General features: G+C 38.4%; 1 protein-coding gene across 3 annotated transcripts; it reads left to right on the plus strand.

Annotated features, from left to right (window-relative positions):
- Positions 1-6,372: 6,372 nt before the first annotated feature.
- LOC124412263 lies at positions 6,373-14,491 on the plus strand. Of its 3 annotated transcripts, none has more exons than XM_046891997.1 (6): positions 6,373-8,087; positions 8,232-8,258; positions 11,299-11,399; positions 11,734-11,970; positions 12,245-12,475; positions 13,489-14,491. In XM_046891997.1, the coding sequence occupies exons 1-6, from the start codon at positions 6,565-6,567 to the stop codon at positions 13,581-13,583; spliced, it is 2,214 nt and encodes a 737-aa protein (XP_046747953.1). In that variant the 5' UTR covers positions 6,373-6,564; the 3' UTR covers positions 13,584-14,491. The 3 variants fall into 3 exon arrangements, with proteins under 3 accessions (XP_046747953.1, XP_046747954.1, XP_046747955.1); XM_046891999.1 differs by having other exon boundaries at positions 6,374-8,087; positions 12,245-12,471; XM_046891998.1 differs by lacking the exon at positions 8,232-8,258.
- The last annotated feature ends 8,587 nt before the right edge of the window (positions 14,492-23,078 follow it).

A 23,078-nucleotide genomic window follows, 5' to 3' on the forward strand; every position in this document is an offset into this window, starting at 1 on the left:
ATACATGTAGATGAGGTTTTCCCAAAAATTTATAGTAAACCGTGCAAGTTCACAAGAATTAACAGATTTGCACAAAAGTATTTAAGCACGGAAAAATTTGATCGAAGAATCGAAAAAAAGAGGAAGAAATACGGCGGCGGTATTTCGAAAAATTGTATTGCGAAAAATCGGAAAAAATGAAAGGATATTCCGAGGTACGAAATGCGCAAAAGGCGAAAGGCGAAGGGTGATAGGTGCCTGCGTCGTCGGACGTTGCAACGACGTTATACGCAGTCGTCGAAAGGCGGCGTTGCACCGGCCATCGGAGTCGACGCGAGACGAGCAGCGAAATGCAATGAAAGATGCAATTTGAGTCAGGCATCGGTGTGTCCGTGCTGACGTCATGTCTGAATTCTAGAAGTACAGGGTGACCGGGTCGGGCTGCAACTGCTGCAGAGAACGGTCTGGTCGCCCGGGGAAGAGTCGGGGGCGAGCAATACGAAGCCACCGGCGCAATCAGACAATTCGGCGTCTAGACATACGAAAACAATAATAACAGTAATATTAATAATAATAACAATAATAATGACGCCCTAGCGGTGCTAAAGTCAAGCGTATTGCGCGTTACGACTACAATTAAGTCCCGTGTAAAATATAGATTTAATCACATTTGCTCGAGGAGTGAGCGCACAAACCTCGCCACCTGCGCATATGCAACCAATCGTGAAATGAAATTCTGAAAATAGAATTACGCGATTTGCGTCGAGATTCGCCGTCTCAGTTCTTTCTCTTTCTCTCTCTCTCTCTCTCTCTCGCTCTCTCTATCCGTCTCATCGAAATGGTTCACCGAAAATTTATCTCATTCGGAAGTTGAGCTGGAGTTTCCAATTCTTGATAATTAATTTCGATCAGATTTCAGAAGAAAAAGGATTTTTCATTAATTTAATGTCACGCTAACAAGTCATACTCCATTTCTAACAATATTTTTTTACCGAATTTCAGGCAAGTCCGCAAATGCGGAAAATTTAACTCCTATAATGTGTTTTCTTACAAGCATTTATAGACTTTGATGTGCAGTATTTCGATGAAAATTTTCGTACCTCTAATTCTTCAAGACAATTTTTCAGCCTAAAATGCATGTTGGAACGACAGAATGGTTTAATAAATTCAATTGGACATCAGGTGGGAAATCTGGTATTTATCAAATGAATTAGATGCGGGAGAAAACCTTCGAAAGCCTTATTACTCTCATTGTCAGTTTGGACGTTTACTGTATAGTCATTTCCTACACCCTTAACGGAGTCAAATGTGCACTCGATAAATACTATAAATATTTTATTCAAATTAATACATTAAAAGAACATCTTTTGTCAGCACAAAACTGTACGCAACATGGCATATTGAGGTTGTAACTGAACACAAATATCTTTTATTATATTTTTCAGTTTCTGGGTTCATCCGTTAATTATTTCAAAATTCTTCTAACCCACGGTTTTTTCGGAATAAACCTGTTGCAGATCGCGTGGATTCTTCAATTTTTATATTACATCAACACAAACGCTAATCTCCAGATATTGTCTGTATCAAGTTTTTTCCTTGCTGTACCTGATCTGCAGGCCAACTATTTTCTTTTAATTTGATATAACCAATTTGGCAATTTACTTTTTTTGCGATAAAAGCTTATGAAGTATATAATCATTGGTTGAAAATCATTCCACCAAAATTATTTCTAAATTTCAAATTTTTTCAACAGTACAATTTGATACGTCTTTCCATTTTAATCGATGTAAAAAATAAGTCACATTTCTTTCATCATGATTTCAGAAAAGTTTATCAGTGTATTAACTGCATTTTAAAAGTTTCATGCATACCTAATAAATGCGATATGAGAAAAAATTAAACATCTGAAAGACTTTCTGCTTGTTTTACATTTCCCACGACCTTCTATAGCTAGGTAAAAAAGCGTTGCATGAGTGAACGGGGAAACCCTGTGCAGTTTGAGAAGAGGAGAAAAGTGCAGAGGCGTACGGGGGTCGCTGGAGTGGCGACGCAGTAAGCTTCACCGATGGCCGGGTAAATCGAAATTTGATCGTGACAATGATTGATGGCTCGAGGCTCGCCATAATCGAAGTTTGCGGTCATAGACACGCCGAGAGTCTAGCCGCGCGCCTATCAGACATGCGCAGATCTCCCGCGACGATCTTTTGTAACCGTGACCGAATTGACCCAATTTCAAAATTCCCCCTCTTTAAGGAAGGAAGATCACACGCGTGCAGTGATTTCTTTTTCGGACCACACCTGCACGCCACACGTATTCCAGCCCGCACCTTCGTTGCACAGGTAGCAACACCACGAGTTAAGGGACACCTCGTCCTACCTGTTCCACAATCAGAGTTTATCCGTCCCCACGTCTACGGCGTAGTTCTGCGATTACGAGCCTCGTGTGTGTGCATCGCATGCACCGTATACATGAGTATACATGTATATACCGAATGCACCGTATGTACATACATACTCGAGTAATATATTACAATGCTCCCCGTGGCACAGACAGCGGCAATTACACGGTTGAGACATGCACGCATATAAAACACACGCGAGTCAACGCTGCAGCACATCTGCATCCGAACACGCCTAGACGTGAGTTTCTTCCCCCGGTTTCTCTCTTTATCTCGTTTTCTTCTTTTCTCCATGTGGTGTAGGTGCGTGTCAAACGGGTCCACATACCATGCTAATTAATTACGCACATCCCGAGGCCCTGGCGTGTAAGTCCTGCGAAATTGCATCTTGCGGTGACCTGCAGGATCACTGATCTGGCCAATCTCCTCGTGCGATTAGATCGGATTATTCCGGTTTGCGGTGGTAAATTCGCCGGCTAATCACCCTATGCATTATGTATATGTGTATGCATATATATCTACCTTCTTACATTTAATGATCAATCGAGGTCTCCCCATTCGACGTTATTCATTTTTAAAATCATTAATTCTCGGAAAGGTACTCACACAGAGCTGCAGTTGAAATAAAATCTTTCTTCGTGATCTGATGGACACTCGCAGCTCCTCTGAATCTGCATACTTACTGTTCACATAAAAAAAATGTCTAAAATTTTTGCTGATTGTAAAAATCGAGTTATCGTTAAAAATTTGTACCTGTAGGGAACTTAAATACGTAAATGTTAAAAAAAAAATCATTTTTTTGTGAAAATTCGTTGCTGCGTCAATGTGAAAATTCCGTTGCAGGTACGACGACTAGATGCGACAACTCACTTTTGTTTATTTCTATTCAAAATATATGGTACGTCAGGTTTAACGTTTGGATTATTACTATATATATATAATTAGTGAGCTGTGCAGGTACCAGAAATTCTTCGGGTCGGGTCGAGTAGGGAAAAATCTATTAGTTTCGGGTCGGGCCCCGGAGATTATCCGGATTCTCGAAAAGCCGGGAATTCCCGAAAACCTTTTGGGGTTCATTTCGGGAGCCCACGCAGCACTAATAATTAATATATCTGACAAGCGTCATTATTGTATTTGAATATATACATGAAAATTTCAAAGCATCACACTGACGCATCCATTTATTAGATTTTGTGATTTATTGTAAGGTTTTCACAAAATTTCTTCACCTTATCTATTATGTATGGGTTCTAAAATTCGTTTTAATCTTGGACCTAACCCCATTAATATCAATTCAAAACTGTACATCAAACTTATCGCAAGGCATTTCAGGGGAGTTTTGTCATGACCCCGTCCGATTTCACCGAAATTTAATGCAGTCTTTTCAATTGTATATAGTCTGATGACGATCAGGATCTTCGACATTTCCACTCTCGTAAGCCGTATAGTAGTCAAATTTAGTCAAAATAGAAAAAATTGTCGCAAGCCATGAGCTACGAATGTTTTTTAAATCACGAATCAAGATTCGGGCCAGCGAATCACGGCCTGAAGTGGGTAACCGATAGAAGATATTCTGCAGTGATGTTCATTTTCTGTTTTGTGTTCGTTTTATGAATTCCTCTTTTCTCCGAAGCGTAAGAATCCTTACAGTCAAAAATTTTTAAGTTTAACTGTAACTGATTGCTATATTACGGATTAAATGGTCCCAAAATACTTTACAGGAACGAACGGTATGAAATGTGGATCCAATTTCAGCAGCCTCGTTTTGATTGATTTCAGCTAACTATGAGAGTGGTTACGTTTTTTAGATTCGAACTTTCAACAAACTATTCACAACATATAAAAAAAACTCAGTAACCCGAACAACGCTAATGCCATGAGAACATCGTTTTATTCCATTAATTGCATCAAAAGACCATGATAATTATAATGATATGATATGATTGAATCACCATTTTTTATGCAAACAAATCGGTATTCGGTGTTGGCGATTCTTCGCAAAAAGCTTGTTTCATACGAGCAAAAGAAATAATAAGAAAAAAATTTGATTACGTTAAGAAGACCGAAAATAATACTACCGTAAAAAATCTGTCATTTACGTTTCGTCTATTATTTCGTTGAAAAATGGCAATTTGCTCATATTTACTGTACCGTATAGATTGCAAAATTGTGTTTACTATAAAATATTAAAAATTGCAATTGCAACATCCGGAACAGACCTTAATCCCCTGAAATGATTTTCACTCATATTAAACGAACAAAAGAACACCCGGGAAAAACGCTGTACAAAAATTCTTTGCGCAAAGTTTCATCCGAACTGAGTGCACAATTTGAATAAATCGTTTCGCTGTATATATAAGATGTGCAATTTACGCAAAGACGATTTCCCTCTCAAGTAGAATTAATCGTCTTTATCAAATTCTTATCCATCTGTCTCCTATCCTTAATTCCGTGTAACCAGCTCGCCGATAACTTGTTGTTCGGAGCGCGCGCCAGACGGACGGACGACGGAGGGAGAAAAAGGGAAAAGGGGGCACGGCACGCGCGACGTTGGAGTGACGGACTCGTTTCAAATTCACAAATATTTGTAAATTAAGTATGATCGTCTGGCGCGTTCGGCGTGGAATCGAGGACAATTCTGCGTGGCGAGGAGAGCAGAGGAGAGGAGAGAGGCGGAGGGTCCATACAAACGGCCGTAAGTTCCGGCAACGTGCTTCTTCGGCGGTCGCAGGACAGACCTTCGTCTGATCGAGAGACAATGTATCGCAGTTTTGGGGCTGTGTGGTGACACGCACGGTGATATGTGTATATAACGCCGAGGGGAGACTGATATATCGAAATCAATACATTATGATTCAAAGATTATATCTTTCGATTCGTCTAGACGCATTGGAGAGGGAGATACCTATATAAGCCTTGATCTCAGCTCCCTGAGAGACATCTGAACTTGTAGTCACATCAAGCCCAGATCATACTCAGTGTATATACGTTCATATACACTCGTTTGTCTCTTCTTAACCAGCGACTTATCACACCTTCCTCGTTTCATTTGAAAAAATTGTAAGAAAGAAGAACTCGAAGAAGAAAGAAATCACACGTGAGATCGATCCGGGTGTCCAATCACCGGTATCGCACACCTCCTCAAAGCCGAGAATCGCCTATCCGCGTTCGAAAAATATCGTAAATTTCACCTCTAAACCAAGAAATCCGGACGAACGTAGCCACGTACAACGTACGTAAATCCAGCTAGAAATAGCTTCGGTACAGAGTGGTCCTAAAATTTTCTATATCGCGGTGTTACTAAATAAAAAAAAGAATTTATATTTCGATTCCGTTCCTCCGAAAAGCGAAGAGATCTGCAGAGTAATAGTTCAAAGCAAAAGTACACGTAGAGCAAAAAAAAAGAAAAAAAAAGGAAGAGAGAAAAAATAAGGGAACACAAAAGACGCTCTCGAAACTGCAGATATCAGCAAAATCTAGCCGTTCGAGAGGATAGAAAATTTCGTTGTACAGTTGCCAGTATAGTTGTGGCTGGGAATTACTGAGTAGACAGAATTATGTCTGTGGTGTCTCTGCTCGCCTCAGTTGAGACGAACGCCTCAGGCCGAGCACACGCACAGGAATCTTCGTAGAGTACACGCACGAGCACCGTCAGATTATAAACACGAATTGCCGCATTTGATAAGAGAGTATCACTTTTAATTGCATACACCAGCCGTCAAACCGCGATTCAACCCTTTCAAAGTTCGCCGACCGCGTCTCCGTTTATTAGTTACACAACTCTCTGCTGCCTGGTTCTGCGTTATATATACAGACTCTGAGATTCTTACGACGCTAAATCACACATCGCTAATTAGAACGCGCGCCTGTTTAAAACTCGTGTGACATCGCGGTGCTTAAGATATATACGCACAATATACACATATTACAGAAACGTTCTTCCGCTTTGTATATATAATAACGGACAATATCGCGGGAAGAAAAAAGAGACTAATATAAAACATTAATCTATAACATTGATGTATTAAATTGATCATTTTTTGTGAGACCTTTACGTTTGTTTAATCAGCTGTGTATCGTTCCGTTGTTATTTTGAAAGTTCATTCGACTGATTGACGAAAAATACGCGTCACTGAAAACGATATTTAAAATAGAAGAAAAACGAAATACGGGAGTTTCGGTCAAAATGAATTTACTGAGAGTATTGTTGGTCCTCCTCATCTCTTCGAGCAGTGTATTGTGCCGCCGTATTTACCGCCAGGATCTAAGGGATGTTGCCGAGGAACAGTTTCCGATTTTGAAGAACATGGAGAAAGTCCGGTCTCTGGGTGGCGGAGGCAGCGACGGGAGACTCGACACGCAGGAGAATGTGAACGCGATGACTGATTTTCCAATGGAAAAGGTACGTCGGGAGAATGAACCCGCTTCCGTCGACGTGAAAACCGACGGCAGCACTCCCGCGGCACCCGACGATGAACGCAAGTTGAAACACCCGATGAGCGCCGCAAGGCTCGAGGCGACATTGCGCAAAGCGATCTTGGAGATAATCATGGGCGAACTCACGACTGCCGACATGATGCTGCTGAAGAGCTTGAACTACGACGCAGAACTGGTACGCAAAATAAGGGAAGAGGAGACGAAGAAGAGGAAAAATGACCTGGCGGCGATACACGAGAGAAGAAATCTGAGGAATCGCATCGACGCTGACATCGAAAATCTGGAGAATGAAGAATCTTCGTCGAAGGTGCAGAAAATCGATTACGACGCATACAACAATCAAGCGGTTGACGAGTACGAGAATTCGGCTTCCGTGAACGAAGCGTCAATTAGAAGGAACGATTCTCTGGTCGACTACGAAGACGAAACTAAGAGCAGCACCGAAATCAAGTCAGACGAATACAACGGACACTCACTAACGGAACCGCGGGTCGTATTCAGGATGAGTTACAACGACTCCAAGTCTGACCCGCGTCCCGAAGAGAACCCGACACTGTCTCGCGAGGTAAATCGTCAGACGACGATAAACGGGACCGGAAATAACTTTCCCGCAGCTGTTACTTCCGTTAACTCTTCTCCTGCTCCTGTAGACTATCAGATAGTCACGAGCAGAGAGCTCTACAACTTCACGAACAATTATTTCAGCAGCACACGGGCACCGGAGGAGAACAATGAGGTTGACGAACAACACGTCGTCCCGTCAAGGAACCAGACAAAAATCCTCGAGGCGCCGGTCGACCGTCTTAACCTGCCCGATCTCATTTTCCGTAACGAGAGTGCTACCGATTTACGAAACCGAAACGTCTCATTCGACGATCCAGACCTCTCCTCGACCACCGAAACAACAATTAATACCGCGGAACCTGCGACGAGGAAGTTGAACGAAAATCATACCGTACCTACGAACGGGAGTCATCGTATTTACAAAGGCTTGAAGTGGATCCAGGACGACGTGTATCAAGTGATTCCCGAGTACATCGACTTCGCCGACTCTGAGAACGCGGAAAACGAGACTTCGACCGCATCGACCGAAGACGTAGTCTACCAGAACGTCGACGAACCCACCTTGAAGAACCAGACGAGCTCGGATGAAGGTATGGAAAACGATGCTACCGAGTCCGTAGACCTGATCAGATCCGAACTCAACGGCTTGACGCAGAACTCGGGAAATTTCTCCTCCGGGTTGCGGAGAACCCTGGCTGAACGTAAAACGTAAGCATATACTTGATGTTACCATATTTCCCCGTCTCTCTCCTCGAACTCTACCTAAAAACGATCCGCCATTCTTATTGCCTCGAGATTCTCGATCCTGTATCAAATTGATCTGTCCTGTATTCAGCTCTTTAATTATTCTAGTGGAAACATGTCGGCCTCCATCGACAGGTAAGCCTTCTCCTTCAATCGAGATGACATGTACCAAAAATTGGTAAGCTCATATTGTATGTGAGAACGGAATTTGAGGCATTGATATGTGCACGAGTTTGTTAACTGTTTAAGAGCACGCGAGTGGTTTTTTTCAAACTTAGAAATATAAAATATGCTGCACGCACAGTGTTCATCTCACACACACACATGTGTACAAATGTTACACCTACAATTTAAAACCTATAAATTTAATACCTATGTATGCTCGAGTTATTACCGCGGTTATATTTTACTCGGGGATGTATTTTCGTGCACGCTTTGCATCGCGCACCGCGTCTCGATTTCTCCGGGCGTTGATTATAAACCAACGCTTCTCTCCTCTCTCTGTGTGCTATAACTCGAGGAGAGGATGCTTGCCAAAAACATTTCTACTTATATACATATACGTGTTCCGCGGTTCCAACGACGAGTCGTATTCCTGGTATAACGCGGTGGACAGAAAGTCTAAAATTTTGCAACCAATTCCGAGAATCGCGATCACTCCTATCTTTACTTGCCAAGTACAAGTAGATCTTCGTTCGAACGTTACGTTACTGTTTCCTTCGTACCCATATAGCGTCCCTCTACTTTGCACACCACAGACAAACCACCGCGATAACGACTGTCAAACGTGACAGGTATTCACGCCGGGATAACGATTCCACATCCGATTGACACCCGGTCTTTTTATATTCTCACTTTTTCCAACCAACTATAATTACTCCATTTACGCACGGTGTATTACGTATTCGTAAGCAACAGACGGTACACACGTGGCAAAGGTGGTTCGGGTACACGTGCACGCTCACAAGTTTGAGGCGCGATGATCGCCGGGAACCATCCGTGCGTCCCTCTGCGAGTAACGTAACTTTCGTGCATGAGTGTGCGTGTGTGTGTGTGCGTGTGCGCGTGTGTGTTTTTTTTTCAAATAATCCCCCATCGCCTCGTGGCAACGGTAGCAATTTCTTTTATTTTATTAAGTCTAGACGTTTGTGTACTATATGCATTCGAGTCACTCTGATGCGCATAGGCGTAGTATTTGAATAATACCAGAGGTTCCAGGGCCCAGCGATTATCCGACGCAACTGTATATTCGCTCCTCGCCTCCGTGCTCTCCGGTCTCTACCAAACACAGCTGAGCAATCAACTGACAATAAATGTTGACCACCCCTGTAATGACCAGTGTCTAGTCTCCGAGTGCAGTTAGCCCGTTCTTATATCTGGTTATGTAATACATTTTAATTCAACGCTCCGACCTTGTCTATGCGTCTTCCTATATGCATACGATACGTGCAACGTAGGTGCACGCATTCGACACTTGACTCGAAGTGTGGAACGGGCGGGAATCGAATCATTAAGAAAAATTCCTCTGATCACTCGACGACATCGGGACTTCGAAGAAAAAATTAAATCGAATCAGTAATTACGTGTTTGTCAACATTTCTCAACATTCTTTTATACACGGTCAGGTACACCTCGAGTAAAGTCGGTGCTTATAACCCAAGCTACGTATACTTTGATCGTATTACGATGACGCCAATCGTGAGCTACCTGCAGGCACACTTTCCTGGAGCGATCAGACAGACAGGCAAACAGAAAACGATAGACCGAGACAGACAGAGAGAGAGAGAGAGTGTGTGTGTGTGAGAGAGGAGAAGAGAAGACGTGAACAGGTAAGAAGCGTCTAGGAACGTGAGGTGGGCGCACCTAGACCCAGCGACATGTCTAGAATTGAACTCGGGTAGTGGAAATTGAAAGAAATCGCGTCCTCTCCTCCTCTCTGACCGGCTTCGTGCCACGCAAGTATGTCTTACTCCGGCAAGATAGTTAGGTAAAAGAGGCAACTCACCTTGGCTTATGGACGACGCGACGCGCCGGTGGTGGTCAGTGACTCCAATCTCCTGCCTTGAGAGGTAGAAGGGGGCAGCTGTTTGCCCCAGACGCTTGCTAGACAGGGGGGAAATGCCGGTACAATAATCTGTTAAATGCTAGGCAAGAGAGAAAGGTGCGCGGGGTTACGTGCCTCTGCACCAAGCGAGACGGTCATTCGTCCAGGTAGAGGGTCTGCAATCAATTATGCTAATCAACCTGTCGAACGATGCATATCACGACGACCACATGCAGAACCTCCCTGGAGCCTCTTCCGCTTCGCCTATCGTGTAACACACGTATTACCACGTTATACTCACATGCACGACGATTGGCTGTATTGTCTTAACGCCCTGCATGCGAACTCTGCGACATTTTATCAATTACCAGTATGCTAAACATTATTCGTGATCCCTGCCATGCGGCAACGTTCACTTGCTGATGTAACCCGCCTGCGGTGTGTACCGAACTATGTAACGTATCAGCCAGGATATATAGTCACACTCACACATACACTTCACATTCTGGTTTTTAGTTGATAATTGGCAAGCAGTTTAATTGTAACACTTTTTCGGTATGCCAGCTTGAATTAGGCTTAGTTTTAATTCGGATTGCGATTACATTTTCTTGATGCTTTTTTCATTTCTTGTGGTTGTGATCAACGATGTTAATTACCGCTTCATAGTTTCACGTGAATTTAACTTCTCTTTACAGTAATTTGATTGAAAATTTTTCTCATGAAAACTTTTCAATCGTGTTTGAATAATAACAAATATTCTTATAGCAATAAAAAAGTTCCATGAATAATATCATAAATTTAAATGACAATATAGTCACGCAAGCTTTTTTTTTTCTGGGAATTGAACTTAACGTAAATAACTTGATGTATGACATTTTTCGGAGAACGCACCGTCTCATTAGAGAAAAAAACAAGGAAATTTCGTTTGGAAGTGTTTTCTAATGAAATCTTGAACCAGTAATGACCAGAATATAATCGTGACTGTCATATGTGGTAAACATTGCACGAAGTTTCGAATCTTGATTTTCACGTTTTACACAGCAGAGTGTGTGTAGCCTAACAGTTAACGGTGAGCTTAAACTAAGTGATTGCAAGATGCAAAATTGACGATTTGCGTTCTGTTCTTTATAGCCAGAAGCAAAAAACCATGGAAGAAATTATAAAGAGAGTCTTGTGGGTCACTGGACGTCTGAATTCCACTCAGCCGCGGATGGCAATGTTCTCTCCTACTTGTGAGTAAATCCTTCACATATCTCTTCATCACACGTCACAGTTTACACGATTGTTAGTTTGTCAGCTCAATCTTTTGTCATATCAAGTAAAATGAGTGCTTTACTGAACAATTGCAATAATCTTGCTGAGCCAAAAGGTTAATTTTTAATGCGGTTATAACGCGGTTGGATCAAGAAGTTGTAGTCACAGTTACCGACGATTCAAACAGAGATGAGCAAACAGTCTTCATCCCAATACGACTATTTCCGACTCAATGCTCGAAAAGAAAAACTTCTTGAGATACAGCCACATTCTGTGGATAACATCTCGTAAATTTGCACTGGATTTTCCCAGGTCAAGTACCTCACAACACCGATGTCGAGACGTGGCGAGACCCGTACTCCATAAACATGGAGTTCCATTTGAACCTGACAACGGACCAGCATGTGGTGGCGGCTAAATTGCGACTCTTTAAATTGCCCCAAGTCAACGTAACTACATCAGCGACGAGCCTCGATGGCGCCGAAGATGAGGAGAAGAAGATCAGAATATCGGTCTTCTACTACACGAGATCTCTGAAGAAACATCGCTGTTAGTATCTCTCACATTTGATACTTCGTTACCCTGCGCGTCATTCCAGTTATATCGTTGACAAAAATTTTCCGGACCTAAAGTATTTTATAATTATAATTTTAACGGCCGTTTTTACTGTAGAAAGGATTGATACCGCAATTCATTGTAAAAATTGTTGGTATAACTATGAGAAAAATTTAAGACCGTTTGATCAGTATTCCGCATTGTAGACTGAACTTCATATTTTGTTTAGTTATATTGAACGTTTGTTTTTACTTTCCCAAATTTCCAGCCAAGAAAGTTTTGATGGATTCGAAAATGACTTCGCTGACTGCCACCGGGGAACATCTGGCTCTAGACGCAAAACAGGGCTTGAGATTTTGGCGCAGTCACAACTCACACAACCATGGAATTCTCGTCCAGGTCGAGGACCAGGATGGACGCCCCTTGCAGCCGAGTCGCTATATACAAACACCGAATTGCGAAAACTCAACGGATTCGAACCAGCAGGATGATAAGGCATGTGAGTGTGTGACCTAACAATACTAATCCAGCCAGTCGCGGGATAATCCCGGGAGATTTTTGCCTACCAAATTATTTTGCAAAATTCTCTGCGAGTTGAGATCCTATGGATGAAGTCGTGAAGATGTGCAGAGAAATTCCCTGCGAATTTCGGGATTGCCTTAATCTTTAATTTCTTATTTTATTCTTTCAAAAAACTGAAAGAAAGATTATTCTGCATTTCTCAAAATAATCCGATTTTTACTTTCAAACGAATCTGCGAAGTTTACGGGGTTTTAAATTTCCAAGGTCTAGATTCTCGCGAACGACTATACTTTATTTTTATTTACCATTCAAAATATTCAAGGCAGTCTGAGACTGACCTACAGTTATTTTTATCTGCGGAAGAAAATAACCAACCGAGTCCATGCGGGATAAATTCGTTCAAATGAATTGAATAGATTCGACTCAAGCTTCTTTCCAATGCAGAAGCTTGTGAAATCAAGTAAATGTTTTGTTTGTCGTGTGCACTACGAGTCCGTTTAAAAATTGGGAGAGATTCACAAGAAATGCATATTTGTAGAGTAAACTCAGTATTTTTACTGCCGACTAAACAAAGCACTGGATAAATTTACAAACAAGTAATTCTTTCAACTTTCGTAGAAAACCATTAAAAAAAACAAATTAGCAGAAAATATGATAAATTGTAAGAATTTTCAAAGAAAGCAAAGAAATTGAAAGAGCAATTAACGCAACTAGTCTCAATAATTTTACAGTGTTTTGATAAATTTCTCAAAGAAGGGGTTTCGCGCGAATAAATATCACTTGGAATGTTTAAAATTTTTATGACTACCACGCACACTCACACGTTACTGACATCACAGCTTATAATAATTTCAGATATTACTTGAAGTGTGATAAATTATTCTAACACTTGGATTTCAATATACCTATAACAGTTGCCGTTTTTGTCTGTTGAAATCAATACCCGATGCAATTAATGTTTAACATTTGATTTTTCGCATTTGAAAACAGATCAACGAGTCCCTGCACTCTTCGTTGGAGCCTGTACTCGTTACGTTCGTTTCGTAGACGGTGAGGTTGTCACCTACGAAGATTTTCGTCCGTAATACGACAGCGAACCGACGAATGAAGAGATGGTCATACAGTACTAAGGATGAAACAGCCAAATTTAAGCATTTCTTATGAATTCAAGTCAAGTAAATTACGGACCAACGATATATATATATATATATATATATATATATCATACATGGGTTAAACATAAACGAATAAGTGAAGAGCGAATTATCAGCGCAAATCATCGGGGAAAGAATCTCTTAAAAATCTTAGCAATGTAAAAATAATATTCTTCGCTGTAACTGAAAGAAGAAATATCGAATAATAATATATGAATACGTACGTGCTTCGTACAGTTTCAGTTAGTGCAACGTACAGACTGTTCTTAACAATAACTTAAAGATAAAAATGCGTTTAAAAAAATTAACAGTGTCTAGATATAGAAGATAGATTATAAATTTCATATTATTACACACACACACACGATGTATATTACTTATTTAATTTTACGTGCTAATTTTAGAATAGACGTGACGGTGGTTCCGAATATTGTACATATAGCAGCAGCAACATACATGCAGTTTGAACGTAGTAAATATTATTGTCGTTATTAGTGAATGAATATTACCATTACCATTTTTACTATTAATAACATTATTATGATTAGTACTATGGCAGTGTTAACGTTGATATGTTTACTGTCATCGTGACTATTGACGTTACGTTTTCACCTTAAAAATTTAGATTAGGATCCAGATTTCTTTACATAGGTACACGAATACTTAGTTAATCGCATATAACATACAAGTTTTATGTACTTTATTACTTATTCTCAATGATGTTATATACATATGTATCGTTAACTTTAATGATCAGAGACGTAAGGCCTTAATAATTATTATAAACTTATGATTACAAAGCTAATTGTATAGCCTTATGCCCAAATTCTTATGTAACTATTTATAGCTATCTTTAAATTTAATCTAAGAAAAGTAAGAAAAACAAAAGAATGACAGTATAGTCAGCTTTTTGAAAGTATGCACAGCTCAGATGAACCGTTGTATATAATGTATATTTTTATTTGTGCGTATCAATAAATATTTTACCAATATTTACGTGAATAAATTCAATTGCGACATGCAAGCTGTATCCAATCTATATCTCGTTACGTGTCAGAATCTATTTACTATGGACATGCGGTAATTCCGACAACTATCAAGCAGCTTTTCAGGGTTACCATTTTTATTTCTTTGTACTTAAAAAATATTGCAGCGTTTGTCACACTTTAGATATTATACCATATCAAGGGTGACTATGATAAGGTGACCAACCTCTGCCAGAGTTTAGTTATGCGATATTTAAAAAAAACCTCTTTGTATGATTTTGAAATGAAATGCGACGAACTTTTTGATGAAGATATATGTAAATAAATTGCTTATGGGTTAGAAAATAGCTGCGTATTTGAGGGATGCGTGGCATGCGTATGACTATCAGGAAATACGAAAATAATTACACGGTGTGAGAAACAAATTATTTTGCCATTTTTCGAATATAATTAATTTTCTCGAGTTTTGCGATGAATAAACCAATCCGTTATTCATTTTTTTATTTTTTGCAGTTTTTATGTACAATAAGAATCAAATGGCTCTTTTTTGCAGTTTTTATGTACAATAAGAATCAAATGGCTCGATCGATAAAGCTGCATTTTGATAGAGTGGGTTGAATGAAAGAGTATTTTCCAAAGTGAATGTTTGCTGGGCGCAAACAAGTGTACCGTATTCTAAACATTTTTCAAAGTCACATCATTAGCTAACCGAAAAAAGATGTCTAAAATTTTTAGATACAGGTTTCATGTTTGTCGTTTCAAAAATTCAAGAACTGCCGATTAAAGGATACTTCATGGGGGCCCAAAGCCTTTTGGAAAAGTCCACGCCATTGAAAAGTTCGTCAAGTTTCTTTTCAAAATATTGCAAAAAGTATTTCAAAATATCACATGACTGACTACTGGCAGAGGGTGGCCACCTTATCGCGGTCATTCATATACCTTTAGTGTTGTCGCGAAAAGTTTAAACGCGTTACTTCAGGGCTCGATATCTCTGTCGAAAAACAAGATAGAGAAAAAGTTGGAACATTCTTCGGAAGCCTAGAAGTTTTCTGCGTACAATCATTCATTGCTTACCACTGAAAAAATAGCGACGTCAGCTATCACAATCCATAGTTTAATAGAGGAGTTATTTTTTGCAGTCTGTCACGGTAGGTAAGTTTGACTCGTCGTCGCTCGTTGGTGACCATCTTTAAAATATTCTAGAAAAAATTGGTGCCCTCTTCAAAAGATTACCAAAACTAATGTGATTAGTAATTCGGTGAAATCTCAAAAAATTTAGAGCCCCAGGTGTTTGAAAGTGCAAAGATACGATCTTGGAAATGGATGAAGCTAGACGATCCGCTATTAGCTCAAAATTTTCAGAAAACTTGTTATTATTCAATTTCGTGAACAGCTATTCGATCGCATTGCACCATTCGCAGAAATTGGATTTGAATTTTTTGAATTTTGGTAAAACTCTCAGGGAATCAGCCGGCTCCGCTCGTCACCCTACTTGAGCCACAAGTTATTTATACGCAATATGCACATTTCCACGGTAGAATATTGATTAAGCTGCAAAAAAAAAAAATGATCAAGCAAATTTTGATAACGTTACGAGTTTCATTTGCACTCTTTAGCCGTTCTGAAGTACCGAATTATCTGTTGACGGTGAAAATAGACAAAACAAAACTTTCATCTTATATATTCTTACTAATCACCGCATTCTTGATTGCTTCACGTATTAGTTAGTATCTGATACTGTCTGCTCATGCAATATGCTACAAATCAATGAAGCATGAATTTTTCGAAAGGAATACTATCTTTTGGGAAAACCCATAGGAAATCAATCTATACTGCATATTGTTAACATTTTTTAACCCGTGAGCAAGACGTCCGTGAAAGTAATAAAAAAATTATTTTACTTGCAAATTAGCCAATCGGAAGTATTCCAAGATCATTGATTAAATTCGTAAAGGTATTCAATGGATTACAATTTTTCTGATTATCTAATAAATTTTAAATTAATATTTCTGTAGGGAATCCAGTTCCCTACAACCTGGTGAGTGTGATTTTTTCAAATAAGCGTATAGTTCTATAGATATAATGAAACTCATGAAATCTTCGCTTGAATTTTGCCAAATCCATCATGATTTGTAACAATGTATGTAGAAAAACAAAAATCGCAGAAAAAATTAATTTTCTATCTAATCAGTGGAAAAGTAGTACCACATTTTGTTTTGCTGAATCTTCAGTTAGAAAAATTTATATGAACAAAGTTGTAGTGAGACGAATTCACGAGTGAATGATCTTATAAAAAAATTGATCACATGTCAACCTCATATTATTGAGACAATTTATAAACATGTATGCGCCACGGGCGTGCTATTTACCCCCCCCCCCCCCCCCCCCCCAAAGTTGTAAAACCATCTTTTACGCTCTAGGGACATAATAGCTCTAAAAAAAATAAAAATCTCATCGTCATAGTTCCTACTCAAGAGTTTATTCCGTACATATTTTAAAAATAGGTAAATTGTCAACGTTACCGAAATTTCTATCGTACTTACGTTCAAAAGTAGTCGGAAATCATTTTTCGCCAGGAAATGCAATCTCCATAAATTGTATTAAAGTGTTCTCGTATGTCTTAAGATAGCGCTGCAGCACCTGCGTTGTTTTCGAAGTGATTTTTCAAACGAAGTAGAGTATTTCGGGTAAAATGGAATAATTTAAAAGTTTCAAAAACCAAAAATATTTTCTTTTATCATTTTTGGAAGGGGTGCGTTTTTTTTTTCTTGTTGAAATTATGGCAACATTAGAATGAGTTTGTTCGAAATAGATCAAAATAACTTGTTCTCGGTGCTGAAAAGTCCGTCGCGCCCCACTTTCTCTTACATCAGCAAGACTTTGTTCGCCGCCGACATTGATCGGTTAGTATCACCGCTATACTGCAACACTATTGTAATAACGTTATATTCATGCAATGTTATTATACCCTATTTATAGGAAGTATTCTCTCAATGTTTTTTTAAATATTTTGCGTCGTGTGGAATAAGACGGATAGTGTGAAACGCAAAAGGATGGAAATGGAAGAGGTGTATGGCCGATTGTAAATATAACACACGTACCTGCGTTGCAGACGTATTTACGTGGCACGTGGACCCACGGGAATATCTTTGGCTCATGCATAAGTCATTTACCGGACAGGCAGACACTTGACTTTGTTGGGAAGCATATTGAAAGTACTCGACTTCTGGCTAATCTCAATAATCGAATACTATATAAAGTACAGAGAAATACTGTATAGTTATATCCATTTAGATATGTTTTCTGCAACGAATAGTCGTATCAGCTCGGCCAGGTACCTGTAGTCATACTTAGATCTCAATGTCAGATATGCGGGGTAGTTGTTCTGAGGCGAAAGATTTTATTATTTAAGGATAAATGGGTTATCTATACGGATATGTATACTAGCAGTCCGTTGCGGCCCCGCCCGTGAATACTTTAAACTGCTTCTTATTGCAAAACTACTAGACATAGCCTCGTGCTCTTGCGAATTTTTTGTGGAGCTCATCGAGACCTTGCAGACCCTTGACTGTAACTTTCCGTAACTCTATCTTTAAGATTTTAGTGAGCGTTTACATAAGTGTTTGATCCCATTTAGACTTGGCTTACGAATATCGTTATACATATTTCCAAAACTATCGATCTTGTTGTAACTAAATATAACCGAAAACCTGACCTGACGTTGGGGCTATCAACAGAAAAAAGAATCAGAATCGGTTTAGTAGTTCTGAAGTTATAAAGCAAACATATGGACAGAGACAGAGAGTGCGACGTTGAGTTTTATGTGGGTATGTGTGGATATGGATGGCTCAAATATTGTGACACCACTACGCAGCCATTGTGATCTAATTACCGTGCATGAAATTCAACGGAACATCCAGCTTTCAACGGTTACTAACTCAAAAATACTGCCAACTTCTGAAAGCGATCCGTTAAAATCCGAAGTTAGTTACGTTATTTGGGCAATAATGTCACCCAATAATATTATTCGTGACTAATCGAAGTTACCTTATTAATTTTTTACTCTAGTTTTGTTTCAGGTACATTTAAGAAAGTGTAATCTCAGGCACCAACGATTCCCACTTCTTCGATAATACAGGTCCGCACAAGAGCGCGGTTACATTTGGGACCACTTTCACAAATATTAGCACTCCCGAAAAAGAACTTTCAGAAAAAAAGAAAGAACGAGAAGAGATAGATCTCAATGTAATATAAAACTACATTCATATGATATACACTACGTCACATTCAGTATGTTTAGATAAAAACGTGTTTAAACAGAAAATAGATGCGAATTACAGGTTAAATGAAATAAAAGTACCTATATACAATAAAGTTTTGATTACACTGGCCAACAGTAGTTTTGTTGCTCTTGATATTTGAATAGTTTTGTTGAGATTTGATAAAAACGACCCTAGGAGTAAGTGTGGTTTTTCGAAATTGGCTCTAATTATTTATTTTAGCAACATCTTCATATATGACTTAGAAATGCAATATTTTTTAATACCTAAAATTTCTCACGAAATACTACACAGAACAGCAGAAGAAGAAAAAATTTTTGTTGCCCCGATTTTCTCCGTGAATTTTAGAAACCATCACTCCCCGTACAATATTACAATAACATAAAAACGAGCACCAATCTAATGTAAAGCGCACTTTCAGACTCATATCACAGCCTAAGTTTTTATAGTTGCTTACCATTTATTGGACAATATTTTTATAATTAAAATCTTTTACGTTGGAATTTTACATGTTTAAATCTACTAAAAATTCTACTTTCTCTAAATTTTTGGAGAAGTTCTGGATAATTTCATTGTGTTGTTGTGATTATTTCGAGGTTGGTTAACCATTGGTTCGTTATTACAAAATTTTGTGAATCACTTAAAAAGGAATCTCCAAAATTTATTTAATCGTGAAACGAATCTCACGACGATCGGAACAAAAAGTAAAATATTTACAATTCTTTTAAGAATTGTAGGAAAAGCCGAAACTTCGAGAAGGTTCAAATATGTATTCATAAATTAATAGTGATAGCGTGGAAAAATGAGATTAAAATAAATTAGGGTTCTTAGAAATGCTATTAACACATAAAAAAAATTTTTAACAAAATTAATGATGTGGGAGTGAAAATTGCTTGATTTATCATGAAATGCGCTGTATATTTCGAGTCTGATACGGTATCCACCGACAATTTATAGAAAGAAACGAACGAAACTTGCGGATGAAAGTAGTTGCGTAGAAAATTCCAATTAAATGATGAGAAAAAAATAATCAATGATCCGACCAATGAATTCATTCTCAAAATTTAACGGTTTTAACATATTGGAGCGTGAAAAATTTAAGATAAAAGTAATGAGTACGTTTTCCGGCAAGGGAAAGACATTCTTCGACTCGTTCGATTTTCGGGATTGTCGGTTATTTTTCTCATCGATTAGAATATTCAAAGTTTTTACTTGAAGCATTAGTCCCGAATGACGCATTAAAAACAGATTTTTATCAACCTAATTCTGTTTGTTTCAATATACTAGCTTTGTGCCAGACTTGATTTATAAGTTATAGTGGCGATCTTGTTTGCACAGCAGCAGAACAGCTAATATGCTACTAGCAGTGGTTATTCGAATATTCAAATTCCCTAATTCCTTTCGAGAATGCCTCATACTACGAAAACAATGCGAGACATAAAAATCGGCGGGTGCCTTATCACAGACTACCCCGCATACACCGTAACCACCTTCAGACCTGTAGGAGAAAAAGCGGGAAGTATGAAGGACTCTTTGCAAGCCTGCTTCTGCAGCCGTTGACTGAGGACATATCCTCAGTCAACACTGCAGCTTTGATTCGTTTTGGGGTTCAAGTTACATTAACAACACTGTAATTGTAGATAATAATAGAACTTTTAGTAATCTGCCTCCTTTCCTCTGGTAATTTGAATCATAACTAAAGTTTATCCTTTTTTCCGGCCGCAAATAGATCAAAACCGCCTAGGTCGACCGCTTTTCTTACATCTAGGTTTCGTGATCGTAACTATGGTTCTCCTCCTTAAAGCATGTCGTATCCTTGCATGGAGGGAGCCAATCCTATGCTGTCTCATAAACGATGAGTATCCAAAGGATAGATATTGTAGCGTGAGTACCTTTCTCTCTCTCACAAAATGTAATTGGTCGGTTCAAAATAGCCACATGACTACGTCAGAGCTGTACCAAGCGATGATATGTTGACATGCTTAATATAAACATTGACATGTTTAAATAGCTCGAAGTGTGCACTGTTAAAATAATATAAACACAACCAAATTTCAGCATGAGTCTGAAATGCAGAATTTGCTAAATAGAAAGTGACGGACCAAATGGTCGGAGCATCAATTTTCACAAGTTAGTAATGTTAGTAATTGCGTTGACTGAGGATATGTACGGATTAAGTTACTGTTTACATTCCCTTTGGAATCAGGATCTTACATAATATATTTGATATTACACAGTTACCTGCAGCCATACACGAAATGCATACTTTTTAATCGTGAATAAGTCTTACATAATATAAGCGCTAACCAGTAATTCGCATTATTCATGCCTATATTCTTAATTATCGTTGATATTGAGTTTTGTTTAAACATAGGTACTGATAATATAATTATTCTAAGTGCTTAGTTAGTGTCAAGATAAGTAAAGTAAGGTACCAGGTTAAGTGCACAGTTTAATAAACTATGGTCAAAGTGCCATTGCATGAATCAAACTATCATTTTTTTGTCACAGTTAATGCATTAGCACATCAATGATTTCTTCAAACCCAAAATCCCAAAAATTCGATCCAAATAACAAATTCGTAAGGCAAATTTTCTTTCGAACAAAAATTATCCTTTTTTGTTACAACTGTCATGAATTCGCGAATGTAAATATAATATAACATGTTATTATAGTATATTACATATTATATTGAAATATACATAACATATTGTATACGATATACAATAATAATTATACACTTGATTACCGTATATAATATATTAGGGTGATTTTTTTTTAACGACTATTTTTTTTTCAGTCCCCATCGAAAATTTTGTTCTATATGTCGAACAAAAAATTCCCTAAAAGTTATAGCCCTTAATATTAATATTAAGTACTCGCCCAGGGCGTAAAAAGATTTCCCATATAAAATACACGTGAATCGAAGCGTTTTTTTCTCAAATCTCTACAACTCAGTGGAATTTTATGATATCACATTGGTCTTGGTCGCAATTTACGCAGAATTGAACGATCTTCAAAAGTGTCTGAAACGTCGTGAGTCCAATTTACATTGGTGAGATGGTACAGGTCACTAAAGTTGATTTTTACCCAAAATTCTCCATTTTTCGCTGTTATCTCCGAAATGATCAACTTTACCAAAAAAGGTGAAGAAAAACTTTGTTGGAAATTCAATTTTCTACAAAAAAGGTTCTTTAGACCTGATTGCTCAGATTGATATTTCTTGAGATATCGAACTTTAACTTCTTGTCGTATAAAATTTTTATGGTTTATCGAATCAAACGTTTTCAATTATTGATATTGCATTGGAATTTGATTTTTTTCGATTCGATTCGATCCATTCGTTCTATTCCATTGGAATATCAGTCATTCAAAACGTTTGATTCAATAAACAATAATGTTTATTGGTTATATTAGATTAAAACGTTTAATTCCATAGAACATAAAAATTTTATACGTCAAGTAAGTTGAATTTCGATATCTCAAGAAATATCAATCTGAGCATTTTGGTCTAAAGGACCTTTTTTGTAGGTAATCAAATTTCCAACAAAATTATTCTCAACATTTTTTTGGTACAGTTAATCATTTTGGAGATAACAGCGAAAAAAGGAGAATTTTGGGTAAAAATCAACTTTAGTGCCCTGTACCACCTCACAAATGGAAGTTGCACTTACACCGTTCTAAACACTTTTGAAGATCGTTCAATTCTGCGTAATTTGCGACCAAAACCAATGTGATATCATAAAATTCCATTGAGCTGTAGAGATTTGAAAAAAAAAAACGCTTCGATTCACGTGTATATTACATGGGAAATCTTTTCACGCCCTGGGCGAGTACTTAATATCAATATTAACAGCTATAACTTTTAGGGAATTATTTGTTCGATGTATAGAACAAAATTTTTGATGAGGACTGAAAAAAAAATAGTCGTTCAAAAAAAATCACCCTCATAATATATACTATAATAAGGGCAACATACACTCTTCAAAATGTCATACAAAATTTTTAATAGTTACGTACCATTGACGAGGGTACTATATTTACCACGCTACGTTCTTGGTTTAGAAAGAGAGAAGTACTCACGCTACTCTTTCTCTCTCCGTCTTTCCACTTTACGGCCAGAAGGCTCTCTCTATGTACTACATGTTCTAAGCTCCGCT

Source organism: Diprion similis, chromosome 11 (genome assembly GCF_021155765.1).
Source record: "Diprion similis isolate iyDipSimi1 chromosome 11, iyDipSimi1.1, whole genome shotgun sequence".
Taxonomy (NCBI): domain Eukaryota; kingdom Metazoa; phylum Arthropoda; class Insecta; order Hymenoptera; family Diprionidae; genus Diprion; species Diprion similis.

Excerpts from the sequence above, each read along its gene's own strand:
- LOC124412263 (XM_046891997.1), top strand. The coding sequence starts at position 6,565 with ATGAATTTACTGAGAGTATTGTTGGTCCTCCTCATCTCTTCGAGCAGT. Across the intron at positions 8,088-8,231 it reads ACCCTGGCTGAACGTAAAAC|TGGAAACATGTCGGCCTCCA; the intron begins GTAAGCATATAC and ends TAATTATTCTAG. Across the intron at positions 11,400-11,733 it reads GGCAATGTTCTCTCCTACTT|GTCAAGTACCTCACAACACC; the intron begins GTGAGTAAATCC and ends GGATTTTCCCAG.